This window comes from Dendropsophus ebraccatus, chromosome 7 (assembly GCF_027789765.1).
Source record: "Dendropsophus ebraccatus isolate aDenEbr1 chromosome 7, aDenEbr1.pat, whole genome shotgun sequence".
NCBI classification, from domain to species: Eukaryota; Metazoa; Chordata; class Amphibia; order Anura; family Hylidae; genus Dendropsophus; species Dendropsophus ebraccatus.
This window is the reverse complement of record NC_091460.1, coordinates 2816759-2843690: the sequence shown is the minus strand read 5'-3', so window position 1 is coordinate 2843690 and position 26932 is coordinate 2816759. Positions and strand designations below refer to the sequence as shown.

Genomic DNA, 26932 nt, shown 5'->3' with positions numbered 1-26932 from the left:
ACAGCTGACAGTCTCTTTAAAGGAATACTCCGGCACTTTGTATATGTTGCTGTCCTTATATAAAACATAAGCATCCTACCCTCATCTCTCCACCTCCTTGTGGCGGCTCCGGGTCCCCCGCTGACTGCTGCCCCTTCCTGGACAGACTTGTCTCGGCAGTGACAACCAACTGCGGTACTACAGTTTATGAGGGTCAGCTTGATTCAGCTTTTTGCCGAGTTTCTCAATAATCACACAGTAAATTTTTTTAGTTTTTATTATAAGAGGTTATTCAATAATAGAAGAAGAACGCAACAATAACTGAGACAATAGATTCAAATTACTTTTAATAATCATTTTTAGAAATTCACAATAACGGCCATAAAGTAACAAAATATAACTTTATTATTCAAAATATGGAAAATATAATCAAACTTTATTTCATCAAGAGAAAACTAAAGAAAAGTTTCCTGTAAAAACTGAATACTTAGAATCTGGACGTATGTTCTCCAATCAGGCCTGTCTGGTGGAGCAATATCTGAAGGAACAGCTGATCAATCGATGGAGCGGTGTCCTGCGGCCACCTCTATCACTTCTCGCAGTAGGTCTTTGAGGAATCGTTGATTAGTCGGTTCGTATATTGCCCGCGCCAACCATTCCTTACGAGCTTTGGCGTTTGTCGCGTTGTAACATTCTGCCCCGACCGCTCTGCTTGATTTTAAAGTGTGTTGCGATGCGGCTTGAATTCTGTTGATATTTTCATTATGGTCAAGGGCTGCCAGTTGGATTCGAGCCTGGACGCCATCTATTCCGAAATGCTGCCACTTGGATCGGTATTTCAGAATATGACTGTGAAACACCTCCATGTCTCCGGCGTGACAGAATTGGCTGAGGTGCTTCAAATCTTTTTGCAGACGAGCGTCCGTCACTATTTTTTTTAACGTCTTGTATGAGGCGTTTTGAGGGTTTAGCCATTTCCGTTGCTTTTTAGCCTCGAGGGAAAGTTGTGTGTGTTGGCAGGCGTTATAGTCACATTTTTCATCGTACCACGTATGTATATTCTGAACGTGGTACAAAAGGGAATTCCACCTTTTCAACAATTTGTTCGGATCTTGAGAGCAATTATTGGCGGACCAACACAGATGATTTTTCGCGGGGCCGATCCAATGTGCCAGTTCCTCACAGTTTTTTCTTTTACTCGCCATTAGTAATTTCTTGCCAATGGACTTGGCCACATGGTGCACATCATACTCGTGGACAATTGCTGAATATACATCTTTGATCATTTTACGAATTGAAGCGTGGCGATCAGTGCACAGTATACGAACATTCAGGTCTTCCCGTAAGAGGTAATCGAGCGCCTTCTTGCAGGCTATTTTTTTTAGGCCAGCAGACTTCGCTCCACCACAGAGTTGTTGGATATCAAAGGCGAGTATTTTTTGTGTTTTCACATCCATGAGGGTGTATATACAGTATTTTGCTTTGCGCCCTGAGGAGTCAGATTGTAAATCTCCCGCAACACACAGCGCGGTGGTCCCTAAAGCGGCAAAGTTCTCCTCTTGATTCAGCCTCCAGGCACTCTCAATTGCTGGGAAAAGATAATTTTTCTGATACCTGTAACAGGTACTTTCAGAAACGCCAACCATGTTCATCACATTGAAGAACTGCTGCATTTTGGCAAAGGCATTTCCACTCAGTAAAACGGCACCAGACAGCTCGATGTTACCGGCAGGCTTCCCGTCGATCTTTGGTTGGCTTTCCCACACCTTCTGATAATGTCTCGATGTACATTGTAAAAATACTGATAAATAGGAACCACAGGTTTTCTTCTTAACGCGTTTCATCCGTCCGCTGCAACCTCGAAATTGGCAAGGGATTTTAAAGAGTAGGGCATCCAAACAACTTTCATAGACTATAAACTTGCGCTGATTGACTGGGTGAACATTTACCGGAGTTTTGGAGTCAAAGTTTGTTTTAGAGAACGTCATCACGTCTTCCTGTTCATCAAGAGGAGAGTCATCAGATTCACCCTCACTTGCCGGACTACTCTCACTGCTACAACTAGTCTCCGACTCGGATTCAGATTCAAAATCAACTGGCATATTTTGTTTTAGAGAACCTCCGGGTAGACGTGATTGGACGTCCAGGCCTTGTTGGAAGTTTGAGATCGTTTCATGTGGTGTTGAGGTAGATTTGGTGCTTGCAGTGGATACCTCGTCTATACTTTGACCGAATACTAAAGATTTTTGAGGTCTTGGTACAGTTTTTCTTTTCCCTCGTAATTTGTTACACTGTACACGAATGGAGAATGAGCGCACTGTTGCTTGTACCTTAGTCCTAGTCATGCCATAATAGGGATCATAAACTGTTGCTTTTTCAGCCGTCTCTTTGGTTTTTGGATGGGTTGCTTGGAAAATTTGTGAACAGGTAGGACATCTTTCTCCAGGTTTCAGAGATACCACACCATGACCCATGAGGTCTACTCTCTTTCTTTTCAAAGGACGAGGAGAAAAATCTTCTGATAAATCTTCTGTGCTCACACCACGAACTGGAAAGATGGATGGGACGGCATTGGGATTTAGTCTCCTCTTTCCCGTCTTTGGGTTGTGCATGTAGCATGTAGGCCCGAAGTGTACGGAGCAAAGACGATATTTTTGATTTTTTGATTGAAAGATTGTTTCAACAAGTTCTTCCAAATTTTCCATGTTTTGATTTACGGCTACAAGCCATTGTCTAATTATGTCTTTGTCTTTGGGGAATATGTGTAATATGACATCGTGTTCTCCAAGACGAGTCGTGGGCGTGCATCCCTTAACCATACAAGCCGGCATATTTACCCTGTAAAAGAATTAGACCAATTACATTGCTTTTAAAGTCATCCAGACAAAATCTATGGTAATTGCCAAAACTAAGTATTAATGCTGATAAAATACTCTAATAACTGGAAATTAACTAAGTAAAAAAAAAAAAATTCAAAAATACACATTATTATAAGTGTGATGTGTGGATAGAGGTAATCCTTAATTTAAATTTAAAACTGTAAAAAATTGGACCACCTACCCTCTCTGGGTTGTTGATAATTCTATGGATTTTTTTTTAAGTGAATAAAATTATAGAACTTTTTTTAATAATAATTTAAGGCCTAAAGAAAGAAACAAAAAAAATTATTTGACAATTTGTATTTCAAATAAACATACTAGAAAGCTTTATCGAGGTGTTACGGATTACATTACCTGTCATTAGTCTTTATTAAGTATGAATTCCAGTTCTTCATATAGCAGACGCGCTATCGGGCCAATCGGTGAGCCACAATTTCCTTCATAAATTCTTTTAGCCAAAATAAAAAAAAAAAAATTTAATTATTCTAAAATAAAGGAAAGCAGCATAGATATCTACACAGCGTACACTCAATAAAACACAAGAAACATCCCCTGACAAAAGTATAATGTTTTTTTTCATGAATTTTTTTAAAATTGATTTATGGACACAAAAAGATGAATAACTGGCGATGGATCTTGTATAATACTGATTGGTAAAAACAACCTCAAAAGTTTAAACTATTTGTAAGGATATTTGGAGCTGAGGAGCAGCTTTCCCTCTATATTGTCACAATTTATATCATAGTGAATACAACAGTATGGGAAGGTGTCCAGACGATGTGTGAAGAAAAATAAAGAGGGCACTCACCATAAAAAAAGTCATAAAGCCATAAGGAGTGGACGGCACAAACACCTCACTAATCACTGTTACAGCCGTTTCATGCGTGTGTGCACTTCTTCAGACATAGTTCACACATCTGCGCCTTCAGGTTACATACCCGATCTGAGGATGTAGGTGACGGGGAGCTACATGTAATGTATGCACACATATATACGTCCGATGGTTTAGAGAAACATACTCAGATCTATTCTCCCATTAGTCCAGCTGCTCCATGTACACTAGTAGAGCGGATCCACTTGGCCTCCCATTGTAATAACATTTTCATTAATATCCTTTCGCTTTCTATAGTGAACGCGCTCTAGTCCCATATACTTGAGTTGTGTAATATCGCTGTTGTGTCTATCCTTAATATGCTGTACGTGTTCAGGGACAATGGACCGTGCAATTTATGCTAGAAAATCTATTCAATGTTTAAATTGCAGTGAACATGCGAGAATCGGGCAGCATCATCTCTGGGCACATGCAGCATGGTAAGGAGAGACAACAGCCATATTACACAACTAAGGTATATGGGACTACAGCACATTCACCGATAAAACAGACAGGATTAGAGATGAGCGAAGACGCTTCAGACAAAGCAAAACTGATCCCTGAAGCGGCCGGCTCCGGGCATAGAAACATAAGAGATTTAACTACCACCTCTGCTGGAAGTTTCCTCCAAGCATCTACTACTCTTTCAGCACAGTAATATTTTCTTACTTTGCTTCTGATCTTTTCCCAGTAACCTCTCTCAGTCCTAAAAACACTTCCCTCCAGAACCTTACTTAGTCCTGTAACATATAAAGGTTTCCATCATGTCCTCCCTTTCCCTTCTTCCTCCTGTAATATATATAAAGGTTTCCATCATGTCCCCCTTTCTCTTCTTCCTCCTGTAACATATATAAAGGTTCCCATCATGTCCTCCCTTTCCCTTCTTCCTCCTGTAATATATATAAAGGTTTCCATCATGTCCCCCTTTCTCTTCTTCCTCCTGTAACATATATAAAGGTTCCCATCATGTCCTCCCTTTCCCTTCTTCCTCCTGTAATATATATAAAGGTTTCCATCATGTCCTCCCCTTTCCCTTCTTCCTCCAGTAACATATATAAAGGTTTCCATCATGTCCTCCTTTCCCTTCTTCCTCCTGTAACATATATAAAGGTTTCCACCATGTCCCCCCCCCCTTTCCCTTCTTCCTCCTGTAACATATATAAAGGTTTCCATCATGTCCCCCTTTCCCTTCTTCCTCCTGTAACATATATAAAGGTTTCCATCATGTCCTCCCTTTCCCTTCTTCCTCCTGTAACATATATAAAGGTTTTCCATCATGTCCTCCCTTTCCCTTCTTCCTCCTGTAACATATATAAAGGTTTCCATCATGTCCCCCTTTCCCTTCTTCCTCCTGTAACATATATAAAGGTTTCCATCATGTCCTCCTTTCCCTTCTTCCTCCTGTAACATATATAAAGGTTTCCATCATGTCCTCCTTTCCCTTCTTCCCCCTGTAACATATATAAAGGTTTCCATCATGTCCTCCCTTTCCCTTCTTCCTCCTGTAACATATATAAAGGTTTCCATCATGTCCTCCCTTTCCCTTCTTCCCTCCTGTAACATATATAAAGGTTTCCATCATGTCCCCCCTTTCCCTTCTTCCCTCCTGTAACATATATGCAGGTTTCCATCATGTCCTCCCTTTCCCTTCTTCCTCCTGTAACATATATAAAGGTTTCCATCATGTCCTCCCTTTCCCTTCTTCCTTCTGTAACATATATAAAGGTTTCCATCATGTCCCCCCTTTCCCTTCTTCCTCCTGTAACATATATAAAGGTTTCCATCATGTCCTCCCATTCCCTTCTTCCCTCCTGTAACATCATATATATATATATATATATATATATATATATATATATATATATATATATATATATATATATACATACACACACACTGTACTGGTGGCATTGTGGGTATAATAGCATTCAGCTACTGTCACCACTAACACAGCTCTGCTACATCAGCTGTCACCGCTAACACAGCTCTGCTACATCAGCTACTGGCTACTGTCACCGCTAACACAGCTCTGCTACATCAACTGTCACCGCTAACACAGCTCTGCTACATCAGCTACTGTCACCCCTAACACAGCTCTGCTACATCAGCTACTGTCACCCCTAACATAGCTCTGCTACATCAGCTACTGTCACCGCTAACACAGCTCTGCTACATCAGCTACTGTCATCCCTAACACAGCTCTGCTACATCAGCTACTGTCACCGATAACACAGCTCTGCTACTACCTACTGCAGCCTGAGGCCAGGGGTCAGAGGATAGTGCACAGTGAGCTCTATTCTCCCTGGCAGGAAATAGGAAAACATGTGGTGAGGAAGTCAGGAGCCAAAGAGAAATCTATGCGGTGTAACCCTTCCTGTACTGCAGCGCAGGAATAGTACAAGAGCCGGACGTACACACAGGAGACCGAACAGTTAGGAATTAAAAAAAAAAATTAATCTCCAAACCCAGCTGCAAATGTTTAAAGTGTCACTGTCGTTTCAACATAAGCTTACCTTACTGCTGGGGAGTCACACACTGATAGTAACACAATGTAACACCCCTCCTCCTGTAAGCTTACCTTACTGCTGGGGTCACACTGATAGTAACACAATGTAACATCCCTCCTCCTGTAAGCTTACCTTACTGCTGGGGGGGGTCACACACTGATAGTAACACAATGTAACACCCCTCCTCCTGTAAGCTTACCTTACTGCTGGGGTCACACACTGATAGTAACACAATGTAACATCCCTCCTCCTGTAAGCTTACCTTACTGCTGGGGTCTCACACTGATAGTAACACAATGTAACACCCCTCCTCCTGTAAGCTTACCTTACTGCTGGGGTCACACACTGATAGTAACACAATGTAACATCCCTCCTCCTGTAAGCTTACCTGTAAGCTTACCTTACTGCTGGGGAGTCACACACTGATAGTAACACAATGTAACATCCCTCCTCCTGTAAGCTTACCTTACTGCTGGGGAGTCACACACTGATAGTAACACAATGTAACATCCCTCCTCCTGTAAGCTTACCTTACTGCTGGGGGGTCACACACTGATAGTAACACAATGTAACATCCCTCCTCCTGTAAGCTTACCTTACTGCTGGGGGGGTCACACTGATAGTAACACAATGTAACATCCCTCCTCCTGTAAGCTTACCTTACTGCTGGGGGGGGGGGTCACACACTGATAGTAACACAATGTAACACCCCTCCTCCTGTAAGCTTACCTTACTGCTGGGGGGTCACACACTGATAGTAACACAATGTAACACCCCTCCTCCTGTAAGCTTACCTTACTGCTGGGGGGTCACACACTGATAGTAACACAATGTAACACCCCTCCTCCTGTAAGCTTACCTTACTGCTGGGGTCACACACTGATAGTAACACAATGTAACATCCCTCCTCCTGTAAGCTTACCTTACTGCTGGGGTCACACACTGATAGTAACACAATGTAACATCCCTCCTCCTGTAAGCTTACCTTACTGCTGGGGTCACACACTGATAGTAACACAATGTAACATCCCTCCTCCTGTAAGCTTACCTTACTGCTGGGGTCACACACTGATAGTAACACAATGTAACATCCCTCCTCCTGTAAGCTTACCTTACTGCTGGGGGGTCACACACTGATAGTAACACAATGTAACATCCCTCCTCCTGTAAGCTTACCTTACTGCTGGGGTCACACACTGATAGTAACACAATGTAACATCCCTCCTCCTGTAAGCTTACCTTACTGCTGGGGGTCACACACTGATAGTAACACAATGTAACATCCCTTCTCCTGTAAGCTTACCTTACTGCTGGGGGGTCACACACTGATAGTAACACAATGTAACATCCCTCCTCCTGTAAGCTTACCTTACTGCTGGGGAGTCACACACTGATAGTAACACAATGTAACACCCCTCCTCCTGTAAGCTTACCTTACTGCTGGGGTCACACACTGATAGTAACACAATGTAACATCCCTCCTCCTGTAAGCTTACCTTACTGCTGGGGTCACACACTGATAGTAACACAATGTAACATCCCTCCTCCTGTAAGCTTACCTTACTGCTGGGGGGTCACACTGATAGTAACACAATGTAACATCCCTCCTCCTGTAAGCTTACCTTACTGCTGGGGGGGTCACACTGATAGTAACACAATGTAACATCCCTCCTCCTGTAAGCTTACCTTACTGCTGGGGGGGTCACACACTGATAGTAACACAATGTAACATCCCTCCTCCTGTAAGCTTACCTTACTGCTGGGGTCACACTGATAGTAACACAATGTAACATCCCTCCTCCTGTAAGCTTACCTTACTGCTGGGGTCACACTGATAGTAACACAATGTAACACCCCTCCTCCTGTAAGCTTCCCTTACTGCTGGGGGGGGGGTCACACTGATAGTAACACAATGTAACATCCCTCCTCCTGTAAGCTTACCTTACTGCTGGGGGGGGGGGGGGGGTCACACTGATAATAACACAATGTAACACCCCTCCTCCTGTAAGCTTACCTTACTACTGGGGTCACACACTGATAGTAACACAATGTAACATCCCTCCTCCTGTAAGCTTACCTTACTGCTGGGGGGGTCACACTGATAGTAACACAATGTAACACCCCTCCTCCTGTAAGCTTACCTTACTGCTGGGGGGTCACACACTGATAGTAACACAATGTAACATCCCTCCTCCTGTAAGCTTACCTTACTGCTGGGGTCACACACTGATAGTAACACAATGTAACATCCCTCCTCCTGTAAGCTTACCTTACTGCTGGGGTCACACACTGATAGTAACACAATGTAACATCCCTCCTCCTGTAAGCTTACCTTACTGCTGGGGTCACACACTGATAGTAACACAATGTAACATCCCTCCTCCTGTAAGCTTACCTTACTGCTGGGGGGTCACACACTGATAGTAACACAATGTAACATCCCTCCTCCTGTAAGCTTACCTTACTGCTGGGGACACACTGATAGTAACACAATGTAACATCCCTCCTCCTGTAAGCTTACCTTACTGCTGGGGTCACACACTGATAGTAACACAATGTAACATCCCTCCTCCTGTAAGCTTACCTTACTGCTGGGGGGGGTCACACACTGATAGTAACACAATGTAACATCCCTCCTCCTGTAAGCTTACCTTACTGCTGGGGTCACACACTGATAGTGACACAATGTAACATCCCTCCTCCTGTAAGCTTACCTTACTGCTGGGGGGGTCACACACTGATAGTGACACAATGTAACATCCCTCCTCCTGTAAGCTTACCTTACTGCTGGGGTCACACACTGATAGTAACACAATGTAACACCCCTCCTCCTGTAAGCTTACCTTACTGCTGGGGTCACACACTGATAGTAACACAATGTAACACCCCTCCTCCTGTAAGCTTACCTTACTGCTGGGGGGTCACACTGATAGTAACACAATGTAACATCCCTCCTCCTGTAAGCTTACCTTACTGCTGGGGGGTCACACACTGATAGTAACACAATGTAACACCCCTCCTCCTGTAAGCTTACCTTACTGCTGGGGGGTCACACTGATAGTAACACAATGTAACATCCCTCCTCCTGTAAGCTTACCTTACTGCTGGGGTCACACTGATAGTAACACAATGTAACATCCCTCCTCCTGTAAGCTTACCTTACTGCTGGGGTCACACTGATAGTAACACAATGTAACACCCCTCCTCCTGTAAGCTTACCTTACTGCTGGGGTCACACACTGATAGTAACACAATGTAACACTCCTCCTCCTGTAAGCTTACCTTACTGCTGGGGGGGTCACACTGATAGTAACACAATGTAACATCCCTCCTCCTGTAAGCTTACCTTACTGCTGGGGTCACACACTGATAGTAACACAATGTAACACCCCTCCTCCTGTAAGCTTACCTTACTGCTGGGGTCACACTGATAGTAACACAATGTAACATCCCTCCTCCTGTAAGCTTACCTTACTGCTGGGGGGGGGGGTCACACACTGATAGTAACACAATGTAACACCCCTCCTCCTGTAAGCTTACCTTACTGCTGGGGTCACACACTGATAGTAACACAATGTAACATCCCTCCTCCTGTAAGCTTACCTTACTGCTGGGGGGGGTCACACTGATAGTAACACAATGTAACACCCCTCCTCCTGTAAGCTTACCTTACTGCTGGGGTCACACTGATAGTAACACAATGTAACACCCCTCCTCCTGTAAGCTTACCTTACTGCTGGGGTCACACACTGATAGTAACACAATGTAACATCCCTCCTCCTGTAAGCTTACCTTACTGCTGTGGTCACACACTGATAGTAACACAATGTAACATCCCTCCTCCTGTAAGCTTACCTTACTGCTGGGGGGTCACACACTGATAGTAACACAATGTAACATCCCTCCTCCTGTAAGCTTACCTTACTGCTGGGGTCACACACTGATAGTAACACAATGTAACACCCCTCCTCCTGTAAGCTTACCTTACTGCTGGGGTCACACACTGATAGTAACACAATGTAACATCCCTTCTCCTGTAAGCTTACCTTACTGCTGGGGTCACACACTGATAGTAACACAATGTAACATCCCTCCTCCTGTAAGCTTACCTTACTGCTGGGGGGGTCACGCTGATAGTAACACAATGTAACACCCCTCCTCCTGTAAGCTTACCTTACTGCTGGGGGGTCACACTGATAGTAACACAATGTAACACCCCTCCTCCTGTAAGCTTACCTTACTGCTGGGGTCACACACTGATAGTAACACAATGTAACATCCCTTCTCCTGTAAGCTTACCTTACTGCTGGGGTCACACACTGATAGTAACACAATGTAACATCCCTCCTCCTGTAAGCTTACCTTACTGCTGGGGGGGTCACACTGATAGTAACACAATGTAACACCCCTCCTCCTGTAAGCTTACCTTACTGCTGGGGGGTCACACTGATAGTAACACAATGTAACACCCCTCCTCCTGTAAGCTTACCTTACTGCTGGGGTCACACACTGATAGTAACACAATGTAACACCCCTCCTCCTGTAAGCTTACCTTACTGCTGGGGGGGTCACACTGATAGTAACACAATGTAACACCCCTCCTCCTGTAAGCTTACCTTACTGCTGGGGGGTCACACTGATAGTAACACAATGTAACACCCCTCCTCCTGTAAGCTTACCTTTCTGCTGGGGTCACACACTGAGGAGCAGAGATCTCCACACACAACACAACAGCAGTGACTGCCCGACCAGGAGCTGCTCTGTATCTGGTAGATGCTGGAGGTGTAGGACCTGTGATGATGTCACAATCATGTGACCAGTACATGTGGGGGCGGAGCTCAGCAGTGCAGGATAGAAGAGATTGTGGCGAAGGAGCTGTGATCATGTGACAGGAGTGGGCGGGGCTAAGCAGTGAGAAGATAATGTGGTGGCTCTCACAGCAGGTTACATACATACAGAATTACACAAGTAGCCACCAAGTTTAACATAAGGGAATGAGGGACGGACTCACAGCCGCATGCGGCCAAAGCAGCAAGTATGAGGGCGGCCAAAAATCTACAGGAGAGATTGAATCCCATAGACCATGTGCAAATGTTATGTTAGAGCCTGGTGGTGACCCCCTTATAATGGGGGGCCTGTCATGACTCTATTTAGGGCTGATTCCTCTCCCCGTTGTCTGTCAGCAGACCGCAGCTCCTGTGTGAGAGCGATGATACAATTGGTCATGGACTACAATGAAGGTAAAGGGGTTATCCAGTATTAGAAAAGCACAGCTACTTTCTTGCATAAACAGCGCCACCCCTGTGCTCAGGTTGTGTGTTGTATTACAGTTCAGCTCCATTTACTTCAATGGTACAAAGTGAGTCGGATAATATTTTTGCTGCTGCTTCCTCTTTGGTTTTAGGCTTCTCCTGACTGACCAGGTGTAGTAATGTCTCTGTGTATTGGGGGAGTCAGAGTGGAAGATTCTTCGAATCTGAAAATGGGGGAGACAGGTAGAGGAGCGTGAGCATCCTCCTCCTCCTCGAGATGCTCCAATATGGAGGGTGCCCTTGTTTCTCTCTTGTGTATTTGGTCGGGATTATTCTCTGTACTTTTGTGTATCCTGTGTAACAGTAACGTCCTGACGTACAAGGTGATTTCCTCTGTTACAATTAGGGTTGGGTGTATAGGAGGGTCCGTTCTATAGGATATTACGGCCTGTTTAGACAAAGTGATTTTTAACACAAATTTTTTGTCGCAAACGAAATTGTTTATCGGTAACCTGAAATCGTTCCCCGTATTACACAGAACAATAGTTGATATTACCAGTAATACCAGTCATCTTCAGTTGTGTCTTGTATTCCCTTCTGTCCCTGTTTCTTGGCTCTCGTGGTGCTAAACGATGGTCTGTACAAGGTGACTGGAAACGTCGGTCACTGGGTGAGTGACTGTAATTGGAGGAGCCGTGACAGTCACAGACTGGGCGGCCAGTGGTGCCATATGCAAGACACCAGCTGGAGAGGAATATGTGGGTGAGGAGGATGGGGAATAGAGAGGAATATTTGGGGGAGGAGGATGGAGGATAGAGAGGAATATGTGGGTGAGGAGGATGAAGGCTAGAGAGGAATATGTGGGAGAGGAGGATGGAGGATAGAGAGGAATATGTGGGGGAGGAGGATGGCGGATAGAGAGGAATATGTGGGGGAGGAGGATGGAGGATAGAGAGGAATATGTGGGTGAGGAGGATGGAGGATAGAGAGGAATATGTGGGTGAGGAGGATGAAGGCTAGAGAGGAATATGTGGGAGAGGAGGATGGAGGATAGAGAGGAATATGTGGGAGAGGAGGATGGATGATAGAGAGGAATATGTGGGAGAGGAGGATGGAGGATAGAGAGGAATATGTGGGAGAGGAGGATGGAGGATAGAGAGGAATATGTGGGGGAGGAGGATGGAGGATAGAGAGGAATATGTGGGGGAGGAGGATAGAGAATAAAGAGGAATATGTGGGGGAAGAGGATGGAGGATAGAGAGGAATATGTGGGGGAGGAGGATGGAGGATAGAGAGGAATATGTGGGGGAGGAGGATAGAGAGGAATATGTGGGGGAGGAGGATGGAGGATAGAGGGGAATATGTGGGGGAGGAGGATGGAGCGTACAGGTACCTGAGGGATGGAATTTTCTCTACATTTTGACAGCTGTGAATTGGGAATTACAGGGGTCTGTGGTTTATTTCTATTATTATGGCGTTGTGAGGAAAAGGGAGTATGGTTCATCAATATATTGATATAACTATATATCAATACAGCCCATGGCTCACCATCTGCCAGGAAGCCATACTCCGCAGGGGGGTCTAGTGTCCAGAGCCCTCCAGGTCCCTAAGTGTGAATAGTATCACTCTGAGAGGCCAACAGGCATCCAAAACCCTGATAACAGATTCCCCTACCTAGATCAGAGCAAATATCTCCAGACTGAGTGGCACCATAATTCCATAATGAGTTATAGAATTTCCGTGCGGCCTAGCCATATGGAAAGTATATTTTCTGAATCGTCTGACCCACCCGAACGTCCCTCTGTGTCTCACTCCTCTCTGGGACCCCGGGATAGGGAAATACGGAGAACTGGTAGACCGAGCTGGGTAAAGGAGTCGTGTTTGGTCTCCAAACGTTCTAGGGACCCAGCCGGACCCAGTGGTACCAGAACCATCTCCCTATGACCCGATGTTAGGAAGATATGACCCACTTTGGGGTTATAGGGGTTTTGGGCTGTAAGCCCAAGGGGGAGTAGCTGAGACCAGCCCACACCTGGGAGGGGGGCGTGGCGGCCGGGTGTATATATCCCAGGGGCTAGCTAGGACCCATTGTTCTTTGTCCGGGGAGGCCATGACGATAGGTCGAAGAAGTTCCTGAAAACCAACGCAGCAAGCACACGCCTCCCATGCTTCACTTTACCACCCAAATTACGGTAACGACCAATTGCTAAAACTGTCTGTGCTACCACCTGTACTTTGTCTCTGACCACTGTATATAGTATCCTGTGTATATTGTGTGTGGTTTAGTGCGCCCTTAAGGCAATTAAATATCCTATTTAATCTGTGGCTGTTCTTTTGTCTCGATCAACGTACCCACACGCCCTTGTTCGCAAGCTAACGCTATCACTCAGGGCTGGCTTCTGGCCCGATATAGTATTATTATATCTTAACGAGAAGCTGGTGGCAGCTTTACCAGTCTTCCTGTGCCCACGTGGACAGGGTGGCGGTGTAAATCAATACCCAGCTGACCTCCCGTACTCCTGGTGGAGTGTGGGACGTCACAGGCGTCTATTACAGTGTTTAGCTCTGGGAGATTAAGGTTGGGTATCAGCAGTATTAGTGTTATTGCTTATAGCCTCAGAGCCAGATGTATCGGTATTCCTCTGACTGCTGATATATTGGTATCCCTCAGTCTGACCGGCAGCTCCTGTACACCACACAGGGCTCTGCATGTAATACTGACGGGCAGCTCCTATACACTACACAGGGCTCTGCCTGTAATACTGACCGGCAGCTCCTGTACATGTAATACTTACCGGTAGCTCCTGTACACTACACGGGGCTCTGCATGTAATACTGACCGGCAGCTCCTGTAAACTACACAGGGCTCTGCATGTAATACTGACTTTTCTCAAGTGGGGGAGTATGTAGTGTCCCACCACGGGTGTTGCTATTAGTTACATCCTTCGTAAAAACCTGTATTTTTTTTGTTTAAGTAGTGATGTAGTACCAGAGATTCGCCACAAAATGTCGTTATTGCAAGTGTCTGTATTCAGTTGTTGCACAGCTATAGTACTTAAGGGGTTATTGTTTGTTTATGTGACACATGGATCTGTAAGCCAATGAGAGTACTCTCTTCTTCTATCCTATCATCTCTCTCTTTACTTCTCACATACACTCTCCTCACCCACTCACAGCACACCTTACATGAGCTGTAGGAAGGAAGTCACATGGGTAGAGGAAGCGCAGTGTCTTTTGCGGTTAGACTTTGTAGAGGAAGGACGCAAGCCAGAACGCTCTCTACAGCAGTCCAGTTGGGCCCTGGCCCCTGTCAGGTCCCCAGTCTCAGTGTGCAGTCTAGAAGCAGACCTAGGCACATGCAACATAAAGTTTCTTCTCAAGTAACTCCACTCAACAATATGCAGTGTTAAGCTTCCACTAGAGAGGACAAGTCAGGGATCATCTCAACCCACGCCGTGGACAAGGAGAGACAAAGTGCAGGACAGTATCCATAAAGAAAGGAACTAAACCGGATAGAGCAAAGTTGCTATAAGCCTATGAAATCTATCTTGCAGTGCGGGTGTAAGCAGGGAACCCTCAGCATTCCGCTCATCCCAGGCAACAAGGTCTGGGGCTTGTGTCACCCTCTAGGACGGGTCACTCGACACTGGTGGGCAATAGGTGGTGCAAAGACCAAAAAGTCAAAACACGGGCACAAGTATTCTCAAGTATTCTTCTATTTCTACCTTGAAGTTCTGGCAGAGCACAATAATACTTGGGTTGGGACTCTCACGACCACCTCCTCACTAGTGTTCTGATCCTTTCTTCTACTTCTCAGCATGCAACCCAATCAGCATGACTGTACCACTCTCTATACTCTCATTACAGATCTAGATCCTAAAGTATCAAGTGTCTTATCAAGTGTAAGGTATTATATCAATGCAAAGTTGTATGTTCTGCTGTATATTTTCAGAGTAAACCAGATTTTATTTATAATAAAGAGACTCTGTGATTCTTCGTCAAGCACCGACACAGTGCACACACACTTCTTGGGTCATCTCCCCTTTCTGTGGGTGGCAGTACCAATAGTCTGGGTGGGTCACCGTGATAAGTACCCAAGGGCTCCCGCAACAACCCAGCAGGACAATGTCCACAGGGGAACAAGGTATAGCCGGCCCTTTAAAATAAAAGCAGGTGTGCCACCATACCTGTGTGCCCAACCGGCACTGGCATCACGAAATAACACCACTGGCCACGGCTATATCTCGGCCAACCACCAAAGAACTGGCGTCACATCTCCCCATCTGACAAGTGAGCGGCTGTGTCGCCTCCACCTTGGGAGTGTACCACACCACCTTGGTTTAAGAGTAACTTGGATTAAGAGTGTTTTCCAAGAAGAGCTCACAATAAGAGCATTGCTTTGGTGTAAGAGCTCCCTGTACTGGGTGGAAGGGGGAGTGGGGGAGGGGCATGGTCTGCATAGCGGGGTCTACAGCCCTGTACTCTGACCCAGGAAGTCTCCCTCACCTTCCAAATCATAGCACTTCAGGCTGGGGATTATGTGGTCTCCCACCAAGGGTGTTGCTTTTGGTTACACCCTTCGTAAAAGCCTGTACTTTTAAGTGTAAGTGGTAAAGTAGCAGTACCAGAGTTTTGCTGCTAGATGTCGTTGTTATAAGTATGTATATCCAGATATTGTACAGCTGTAGTAACGCAAGGGTTATTGTTTTGCCTATGTACCACATGGATCTGTACACCAATGAGAGTTCTTTCTTCTCGTCACCTATCATATCTTTCTTTACTTCTTTGCACGCACTCCTCACCCACTCACAGCACAGTTTACACCTGCTGTAGGGAGGAAGTCACATGGGTAGAGGAAGTGTGAGGTCTTTTGCCTTGGATTCTGTAGAGGAAGGACACAAGCTAGGACGCTCCCTACAGCAGTCAAGTTGGGCCCTGGCTCCTGCCAGGTCCCCATTCTAAGTTGTGGTCTAGGCGGACAGCACATGCATCTAGACACAGTTCCTCTTCAAGCAACTGTATTCCACATTATGCAGTGTTGAGATTCTACTAGAGAAGACAAGTCTTGCCATGGACAAGAGGAACACAGTGCAGGACAGTATCCACACAGAAGTAAAGGAACTGATCCGGATAGAGCAAAATTGCTAGAAGCCTATGCACTCTATCTCACAGCGCGGGTGTAAGCAGAGAACTCTGACCACTCTGCTCATCCCAGGTAACAAGGTCTGGGGCTTGTGTCACCCTCTAGGACGGGTCACCCTACACTGGTGGGCAATAGGTGGTGCAAAGACCAAAGAGTAAAAACACGGGAACTAGTATCCTCTCTCTACTTTAAAGTATTCTACTTATTCTACCTCTGAAGTTCCGGCAGAGCACAGTACTACTTGGGTTGGGACTCTCTCGACATCCTCCTCTCTTCTCTTCGGATCTTCTTTTTCTCCCTTTCATCACGCAACTCAGTGTAATGACTGGAGTCGTGGATCCACTGGACCGTCACCAGCGAAGGCGTAAGCCGCACCAGGGAGCGGAGTCTAAGGGGCCGCTGGTCTTCACCAGAGCCCACCCCTGGCTTGGCTTGCTAGTGACGGCGGACGAGGTGTAGCAGGTACAATAGGCAGGCAGAAAGGCAGATGGTCACACGGCTAGTAGTCACCAGCGGAATCACAGGTGGCAGAGACAATGGGCAGGAACAACGGACAGGAACAAAGGGAAGCTGGGATTTATAGGGAGTGATTTGGTGCACACAGTAATTAGGGGCGGACTGGTCCTTTAAATCTGTGACGGCCAGGACAGACGGGGACAGGAGCGTGGCGAGCTGAGACACCCCCAGGGGCTGAAGCAACAGCAGCGCCGAGCCCCTGCACACGGGCTCCGGCGGCTGCAGCAGGAGAGCAAGTGCGGCGGCGGCTAGGAGCATGGGACGCTGACGCAGCCCTGACAGTACCCCCCCTTTGGCTTCCCTCTTTCTTGCCTGCAAGAATCTCTTCACAAGATCTTGATCCAGGATTTTAGCTTAGAGTTCCCAGGATCTCTCCTCAGAACCGAAACCCCTCCAGTCCACCAGAAAGAATCATCTTCCTCTGACATTCTTCATTGCCAGGATATCTTTAACGGTATAGACATTGTCCAAAATGGCTTGAGGAGAAGTGAAGGAAGTCTTACCGGATATATACGGTTGAGGACCACTGGTTTTAAGAGGGAGACATGGAAGGAGTTCGGGATCCGCATTGTAGGAGATAGACGTAGTTTATAGGTGACCGGATTGATGCGTCTTAGTACTGTGAAAGGTCCAAGGACTCGTAGTCCTAATTTGTAGCTGGGAATCTTGAGTGTGACATATTTGACAGAAAGCCAAACCTTGTCACCAGGAGAAAAGGTCCCGGCAGGTCTCCTCTTCCTATCTGCCTGGACCTTCATGCAATCGGATGCACAAAGTAAAGACTGTCTAGTTTGTTCCCCGACAGACTTAAGGTCTGTTACCAATTCTTCGACGGCTGGAACCTCGGAGGGTGAAGAGAGAGGTAAGAGAGGACTAGGGTGACGACCATAGACAATGTAGAAGGGTGACTTGTCTGTGGAGCTTGAGTCTAGATGGTTGTATGAGAACTCTGCCCAGGGAAGTAGACTGGACCAGTTGTCTTTACAAGAAAAAAGAAGATTGAAAAAGAATGGACTGAACCTCACTGATAATCAGGAATCAAAAACAATTCATAAATTTAATTTACTTATATGCAAGGAACAAACAAGGAAGATTAAAAATTAAAATACAACACCTTCACTGGCCATGGTGTGGCCCAGTGAACCAAAACCCACCAATATAATGTCTCAAGTGTCCGCCATATCACATAAGTAGTGATGACAAATAAATACTATATTATGCAATAGTAAAAAGATGAAAGTCTAATGCCAGGAGTGATAGATAACAAATAACTAATCCATACAACTTGATCCCATTGTAAAGTATTATTCTACCATAAGCCGCGTTCCTTTGCCTCATACTGGGTCTTTTATCATACATTATTGTGCTATATATAGGAGCATTCAGGGATCACTCATTCATCTCTGATGAAGTCTGGTTGACGGAACGCGTGGAATGTTCTGCCCTGGCCCACCATGTCAACACCATATTGTCTGTATTATATAATTTTCCCTTTTTTCCTTTTTTGGCACTATTTCTTTGCACTAGCACTTTACCTTGACCTTGTATTTTTTGCACAATACTTTACTATGGGATCAAGTTGTATGGATTAGTTATTTGTTATAACTTGGACTTGCACTCCCCTTCATATATTTTTGCATGGTGCCTGCCTGCATGGTTTGTATGGACCAGTTGTCTTGACGTGCAGAGACGAAATGCTGTAGATAATTTCCTAGGATCTGATTGACCCTTTCCACTTGCCCGTTGGTCTGAGGATGATAGGCAGAAGAGAAGTCTAGCTTTACCTGGAGTTAAGAGCAGAGAGCACGCCAAAATCTGGAGCTAAATTGCGATCCTCTATCTGAGACGATATGCGGAGGCAGCCCATGCAAACGGAAGATATGTTGGAAAAACAAATAAGCCAGCGGAGGAGCGGACGGCAGACCGGGAATAGGCACAAAGTGGGACATTTTAGAAAATCGGTCTGTAAGTACCCAAACAGCCATGTTTCCTGCAGGAGGAGGCAGATCTGTGACAAAGTCCATGCCAATGTGGGACCAGGGATGATCTGGAACAGGCAAGGGCTGTAGCAACCTGGTTGGTCTTAGACGGGAGGACTTATTTTTGGCACACATGGTACAGGAAGCCACAAAGTCCTTGACGTCTTTGGATAAGTTAGGCCACCAGTAGTGGCGGGAGATCAGTTGCCTGGTCTTCTGGGCTCCTGGATGCCTGGCAACCAAAGAGGAATGTCCCCATTTCAAAATTCTTCTTTGGAGTGCAGGGTGTACATAGGTCTTTCCGGGGGGAACTTTCTGAAGAACCGAGGTGGCGACTGGCATTAGGCGATCAGAAGGTATGATGTGGCGAGGAGATTCAACTTGTCCCAGGACGTCAGACGCTCGAGACAGAGCGTTGGCCTTCACGTTCTTTTCAGCCAGACGAAAGTGAATGATGAAATTGAACCGACAGAAGAGAGACCACCTGGCCTGCCTGGGATTAAGTCGTTGGGCCGACTGGAGGTAAAAGGAGATTATTGTGGTCCGTAAAGATGTTGACCAGATGCCTAAATCCTTCTAGGAGATGACGCCACTCCTCCAGGGCCAACTTAATCGCCAGAAGCTCTTGGTCCCCAATAGTATAGTTCTTCCCAGCAGGAGGAAAGATCTTAGAAAAAAAAACACAGATCCTGGTCTTGCCTAAAGAGTCCTTCTGTGAAAGAACAGCTCCAGCGCCCACGGAAGACGCATCGACCTCTACTGAAAATGGCCTGGCGGGATCTGGACGGGATAGCACAGGCGCTGAAGCGAAGGCTGACTTTAATATAGTAAAGGCTTGCTCGGCCTCAGACGGCCAACGCTTGGGGTCCGCTCCTTTCTTAGTAAGAGCCACAATCGGCGCGACCAGGGAGGAGAAATGTGGAATAAACTGCCGATAATAGTTGGCAAATCCCAGAAAGCGTTGAACCAACAGGACGTGGCCACTGAAGGACTGCCAAGAGTTTTGCTGGATCCATCTGCAGACCCTGATTGGAAACTATATACCTAAGGAAAGGAAGGCTAGGCTGATGGAACACGCACTTCTCCAGCTTGGCATACAGATGATTGGCCCTCAGTCATCGTAGCACTTGGCGTACCTGAGTCACGTGGGTCTGCAGATCAGGGGAGAAGACCAAAATGTCATCCAGATATACATGACACAGACATAGAGGAGGTCACGAAATATGTAGTTGATGAATTCTTGGAAGACCGCTGGGGCATTACATAGGCCAAAAGGCATGACCAGATACTCATAGTGCCCGTCTCTGGTGTTGAAGGCGGTCTTCCACTCGTCACGCTCACGGATTCTGATCAAGTTATAGGCTCCCCTGAGATCCAGCTTGGTGAAGACCCGGGCTCCGCGGAGGCGATCAAACAATTCTGAGATTAGCGGAAGAGGATACAGATTCTTCACCGTCACCTTATTAAGGCACCGGTAATCGATACATGGGCGGAGAGAACCGTCCTTCTGGATGAAGAAGAATCCTGCGCCGGCAGGGGACGTGGACTTGTGGATAAAGCCCTTCTGTAAATTCTCCTTAATGTAGGAGGACATGGCCTCAGTCTCTGGAACAAAGAGAGGATACACTCTACCACGAAGGGGAGAAGTCTCGGGAAGGAGATCAATGGGGCAATCATAAGGACAGTGAGGTGGTAGAGTGTCAGCCTCTTTAGCAGAAAACATGTCTGTCAGATCTTGATATACTGCCGGGAGACCAGATAGTGGCTTGACGGTGTCAGATAGAGACATAGAACACCCGAGCTGAGGAATCTTCAGACACCAGTTCGAGCAGCCCGGACCCCAACATAGAATTTCCCCGGTCTCCAGTCTAAATTGGGAGAATGCAATTGCAGCCAAGAAAGACCCAGCAGGATTGCTGAAGAGGAACAGGGCAAGACATAGAGAGTGATCATCTTCCGATGCAGAGTGCCCACCTGGAGGATTAGTGGTGCAGTCTGGAAGCGAACAACATCACTAAGAGACTCGCCGGTGACAGAAGAGATAGGGATCTTGCAAGCCGGATCACAGGTAGCTGCCATTTCTGGACCAACATTGCAGCGATGAAGCTGCCAGCAGACCCAGGGTCAAGGAAAGCAGTGGACTGATAGCTCTGCCCTGAAGGAGCCACGATGGAAACTGGCATAGACAATTTTGGAGAGGAAGCACTCACACCTTGGGAGGCCTCTCCTACCGGACCTAGGTGCAGGCGTTTCGCGGATGCTGCGGACAATTCAGATGGAAATGGTCAGAGGCACTGCAGTAAAGGCAGAGGTTCAGCTCCCGACGGCGAGTTCTCTCATCAGGAGTCAGGCGAGCTCGTTCCACCTGCATGGGCTCATCAGAAGTAGGCTGGGGTGCAGGGTTAACTGGGTTTTGGAAGGCTGGTGCCAGCCAGAAGGTGCGACGGGAAAGGCTTTGTCGTCGTTCTTGCCGGACCTCCTCTCTCTCGGAGAACCGGACATCAATCCGAGTAGCCAGTAGGATGAGATCGTTCAGAGAGGCCGGAAGATCTCGGGCGGAGAGCACAACCTTCACCTGACTGGACAGACCCTTCTTGAAGGTGGCAACCAGGGCAGCTTCATTCCAGTCAAGTTCTGCCACCAACGTGCGGAACTGGATGGTGTACCCGCCCACGGAGGAGTTCCCCTGTGGCAGGTTGAGGAGAGCGGTCTCTGCAAATTAAGCTCGGGCTGGCTCCTGAAACACACAGCGAAACTCTGCCAGAAAGGCCCGGAGGTTGGAAGTAACCGGATCGTCTCAATCCCACAACAGTGTAGCCAAGGCTGCCTGCTGGGCGACCACTCTGGCGATGTCACTGATGTCAGCCACCTCGCCGGGATCCATGGTTGAAGCCTGCTGTAATGACTGGAGTCATGGATCCACTGGACCATCACCAGCGATGGAGTAAACCGCACCAGGAAGCGGAGTCTAAGGGGCCACTGGTCTTCACCAGAGCCCACCGCAAGGCGGGATGGACTTGCTGCGGCAGGCAACCCCCAGGTTGCTACCCCTGGCTTGGCTTGCTAGTGACGGCGGACGAGGTGTAGCAGGTACAGTAGGCAGGCAGGCAGAAAGGCAGATGGTCACGCGGCTAGTAGTCACCAGCAGAACCACAGGTGGCAGAGACAATGGGCAGGAACAACAGGAGCTGGGCCAAACACTAATGGGTAGCATGTAGAGACTCCAACACAAGGTACAGGGCATGCTGGGATTTATAGGGAGTGATTTGGTGCACACAATAATTAGGGGCGGACTGGCCCTTTGAATCTGTGACAGCCGGCGCGCGCCAGGAAAGGCGGGGACAGGAGGACAGCGAGGTGAGACACCCCCAGGGGCCAAAGCAACAGCAGCACCAAGCCCCTGCACACGGGCTCCGGCAGCTGCAGCAGGGGGAGAGCGGGTGCGGTGGCGGCTAGGAGCACGGGTCGCCGTCGGAGCCCTGACACTCAGTCAGCATGGCTATGTCACTCCTTCTCTCAGTACAGATCTGAACTTTGAAGTATTAAGTAACTTATCAAGACTAAAGTGTACTGTATTCCTCTGTATCAAGTATCTTAACAGTAAACAAGATTATATTTATTTTAACGGGACTCTGTGGTTCTTCACTAAGGACCAACACAGTACACAAACACTTCCTTGGGTCATCTTCCCTTTCTGTGGGTGGCAGTGCCAAGTCCGGTGGGTCACTACTCCACTCCGGACCACTGTGATAATTGCCCAAGGGACCCCGTAACAGCCCAGCAGGTCACTGACCACAGGGGAACAAGGTGTAGCCAGCCCACTAAAATAAAAGAAGGTGTGCCAGCATACCTGTGTGCCCAACCGGCACTGGTGTCACGACAGAACACAGGGTAGGGCTATATCTTGGCCAACCACTACATCAGTGGAGTCACGCTGTACCAACTAACCTGTGATCAGCCGTCTGTCAATGCACACCGAAAGGACAGTCTCAACCAAGCGGTACACCAAAGACCGCTGAGTCACCACCACACTTATATCAGGGGACAGTACTGTGGAGGTAATCTCTCCATAGCTGTAACCCCTCTCTCCCCGGACAGAGAGTGCTGAATGTATGTTCCCACATCTGCCCAGCTCATTCCTTCATGCTCCCTGCAGTCTCTATCAGTCCTTGTGATTCCAAACCTCTCCATTCCTGCTATAATGTGCCTGCACTTACACTCAGCTATACACCCTGCTGCTATAATGTGCCTGCACTTACACTCAGCTATACACCCTGCTGCTATAATGTGCCTGCACTCACACTCAGCTATACACACTGCTTCTATAATGTGCCTGCACTTGCACTCAGCTATACACACTGCTGCTATAATGTGCCTGCACTCACACCCATCTATACACACTGCTGCTATAATGTGCTTGCACTTACACTCAGCTATACACACTGCTGCTATAATGTGCCTGCACTCACACTCAACTATACACACTTCCTGATTGGTCCATGCTGACCACACAGACCTCTGACAGCAGCCCTGCTTCTCTAGTCTAGCCTGTTGTACTACACTCCTGCATTATGGGGATCTGCAGCTCCATCCTGTATCTACAACCTGCTGCAGTGTTATCAGGGTTATACAGTTACTATACATTATATACCTCATGCTGCTATACTGTACAGTAACTTATATATCACATATCCAGCTGCTGTGTTATCAGGGTTATACAGTTACTGTACATTATACACCTCATGCTGCTATACTGCACAGTAACTTATATATCACATATCCAGCTGCTGTGTTATCAGGGTTATACAGTTACTATACATTATATACCACATGCTGCTATACTGTACAGTAACTTATATCACATATCCAGCTGCTGTGTTATCAGGGTCATACAGTTACTATACATTATACACCACATGCTGCTATACTGTACAGTAACTTATATATCACATATCCAGCTGCAGTGTTATCAGGGTTATACAGTTACTACACATTATAAACCACATGCTGCTATACTGTACAGTAACTTATATATCACATATCCAGCTGCTGTGTTATCAGGGTTATACAGTTACTATACATTATATACCACATGCTGCTATACTGTACAGTAACTTATATATCACATATCCAGCTGCTACAGTGTTATCAGGGTCATACAGTTACTATACATTATATACCACATGCTGATTGCTATACTGTACAGTAACTTATATATCACATATCCATCTGCTGTGTTATCAAGGTTATACAGTTACTATACATTATATACCACATGCTGCTATACTGTACAGTAACTTATATATCACATATCCAGCTGCTGTGTTATCAGGGTTATACAGTTACTATACATTATACACCACATGCTGCTATACTGTACAGTAACTTATATATCATATATCCAGCTGCTGCTGTGTTATCATGGTTATACAGTTACTATACATTATACACCACATGGTGCTATACTGTACAGTAACTTATATATCACATATCCAGCTGCTGTGTTATCAGGGTTATACAGTTACTATACATTATATACCACATGCTGCTATACTGTACAGTAACTAGAGATGAGCAAACCTCGAGCATGCTCGAGTCTATCCGAACCCGAACTTTTGGCATTTGATTAGCGGTGGCTGCTGAACTTGGATAAAGCCCTTAGGCTATGTGGAAATCATGGATATAGCTGCTATACTGTACAGTAACTTATATCACATATCCAGCTGCTGTGTTATCAGGGTTATACAGTTACTATACATTATACACCACATGCTGCTATACTGTACAGTAACTTATATATTACATATCCAGCTGCTGTGTTATCAGGGTTATACAGTTACTATACATTATACACCAGATGCTGCTATACTGTACAGTAACTAGAGAGGAGCGAACCTGGAGCATGCTTGAGTCGATCCGAACCCGAACTTTCTGCATTTGATTAGCGGTGGCTGCTGAACTTGGATAAAGCCCTTAGCCTATGTGGAAATCATGGATATAGCCATTGGCTGTATCCATGTTTTCCAGACAACCTTAGAGCTTTATCCAAGTTCAGCAGCCCTAGCTAATCAAATACCAAACGTTTGGGTTCGGATCGACTCAAACCCAAACCCGGTTTGCTCATCTCTAACAGTAACTTATATATCACATATCCAGCTGCTGCTGTGTTATCAGGATTATACAGTTACTATACATTATACACCACATGCTGCTATACTGTACAGTAACTTATATATCACATATCCAGCTGCAGTGTTATCAGGGTTATACAGTTACTATACATTATACACCACATGCTGCTATACTGTACATTAACTTATATATCACATATCCAGCTGCTGCTGTGTTATCAGGGTTATACAGTTACTATACATTATACACCACATGCTGCTATACTGTACAGTAACTTATATACAGTATCACATATCCAGCTGCTGTGTTATCAGGGTTATACAGTTACTATACATTATATACCACATGCTGCTATACTGTACAGTAACTTATATATCACATATCCAGCTGCAGTGTTATCAGGGTTATACAGTTACTATACATTATACACCACATGCTGATTGCTATACTGTACAGTAACTTATATACAGTATCACATATACAGCTGCTGTGTTATCAGGGTTATACAGTTACTATACATTATATACCACATGCTGCTATACTGTACAGTAACTTATATACAGTATCACATATCCAGCTGCTGTGTTATCAGGGTTATACAGTTACTATACATTATATACCACATGCTGCTATACTGTACAGTAACTTATATATCACATATCCAGCTGCAGTGTTATCAGGGTTATACAGTTACTATACATTATATACCACATGCTGCTATACTGTACAGTAACTTATATATCACATATCCAGCTGCTGCAGTGTTATCAGGGTTATACAGTTAGTATACATTATACACCACATGCTGCTATACTGTACAGTAACTTATATATCACATATCCAGCTGCTGTGTTATCAGGGTTATACAGTTACTATACATTATACACCACATGCTGCTATACTGTACAGTAACTTATATATCACATATCCAGCTGCTGTGTTATCAGGGTTATACAGTTACTATACATTATACACCACATGCTGCTATACTGTACATTAACTTATATATCACATATCCAGCTGCTGTGTTATCAGGGTTATACAGTTACTATACATTATACACCACATGCTGCTATACTGTACAGTAACTTATATATCACATATCCAGCTGCTGTTTTATCAGGGTTATACAGTTACTATACATTATAATAATAATAATAATAATATTTATTTGTATAGCGCCAACAGATTCCGCAGCGCTTATTTAAATATATATAAATACATTACAGGTTATATATTAAATTATACAATGAATAAATAACAACAACAAATTAGAGACCTGCTCTCAAGAGCTTACAGGCTAGGATGACTGGGAGTAACACGAGAGGCAACAAGTGCTTTATTTGTCAATGTTCCAGTCATTGTACATGGATTCTCTAAGTGCCTATAGGCGGCTGGGCGAGCCAGTCACAAGCCATTTTCTAAGCTCAGATAACAAGGACAGTGTACCTAGCACCGAAGAAGTTATAGAGAGGATGGAGAAGGGATAGCAAAGGGAGACGAGATTACGAAATGTTATAAGCCTGAAGAGATGGGTCTTTAGGGCACGCTTAAAACTGGGGATGTTGGAAATAAGTCTGAGGTCTTTGGGTAAAGAGTTCCAGAGAACTGGTGCAGCACGAGAGAAGTCTTGGAGGCGGGAATGAGAAGTTCGGATTAAAGAAGAGGTTAGTG

General features: G+C 45.7%; 2 protein-coding genes and 1 pseudogene across 3 annotated transcripts in view; 1 reads left to right on the top strand and 2 right to left on the bottom strand.

The window, feature by feature from the left end:
- LOC138797148 (zinc finger protein 665-like) overlaps nt 1-6508 on the bottom strand; it is a 128557-nt pseudogene extending 122049 nt beyond the window's left edge.
- Nucleotides 1-26932, top strand: part of LOC138797152 (zinc finger protein 84-like) — an 863099-nt gene that overhangs the window by 177217 nt on the left and 658950 nt on the right. The gene's annotated exons all lie outside the window — the stretch shown is intronic.
- On the bottom strand, nt 351-11027 carry LOC138797145 (uncharacterized). Of its 2 annotated transcripts, none has more exons than XM_069976947.1 (3): nt 10916-11027; nt 3213-3306; nt 351-2817 (listed from the first exon to the last, which is right to left on the bottom strand). In XM_069976947.1, the coding sequence occupies exons 2-3, from the start codon at nt 3251-3253 to the stop codon at nt 534-536; spliced, it is 2325 nt and encodes a 774-aa protein (XP_069833048.1). In that variant the 5' UTR covers nt 3254-3306; nt 10916-11027; the 3' UTR covers nt 351-533. The 2 variants fall into 2 exon arrangements, with proteins under 2 accessions (XP_069833048.1, XP_069833049.1); XM_069976948.1 differs by lacking the exon at nt 10916-11027 and adding an exon at nt 3040-3121 and having other exon boundaries at nt 3213-3290.

Bases quoted from the DNA above. Each gene is read 5' to 3' on its own strand.
- LOC138797145 (XM_069976947.1), bottom strand. From the start codon at position 3,253: ATGAAGAACTGGAATTCATACTTAATAAAGACTAATGACAG. The intron at 2,818-3,212 runs GTAATGTAATCC...ATTCTTTTACAG, and splicing joins TTAATAAAGACTAATGACAG to GGTAAATATGCCGGCTTGTA.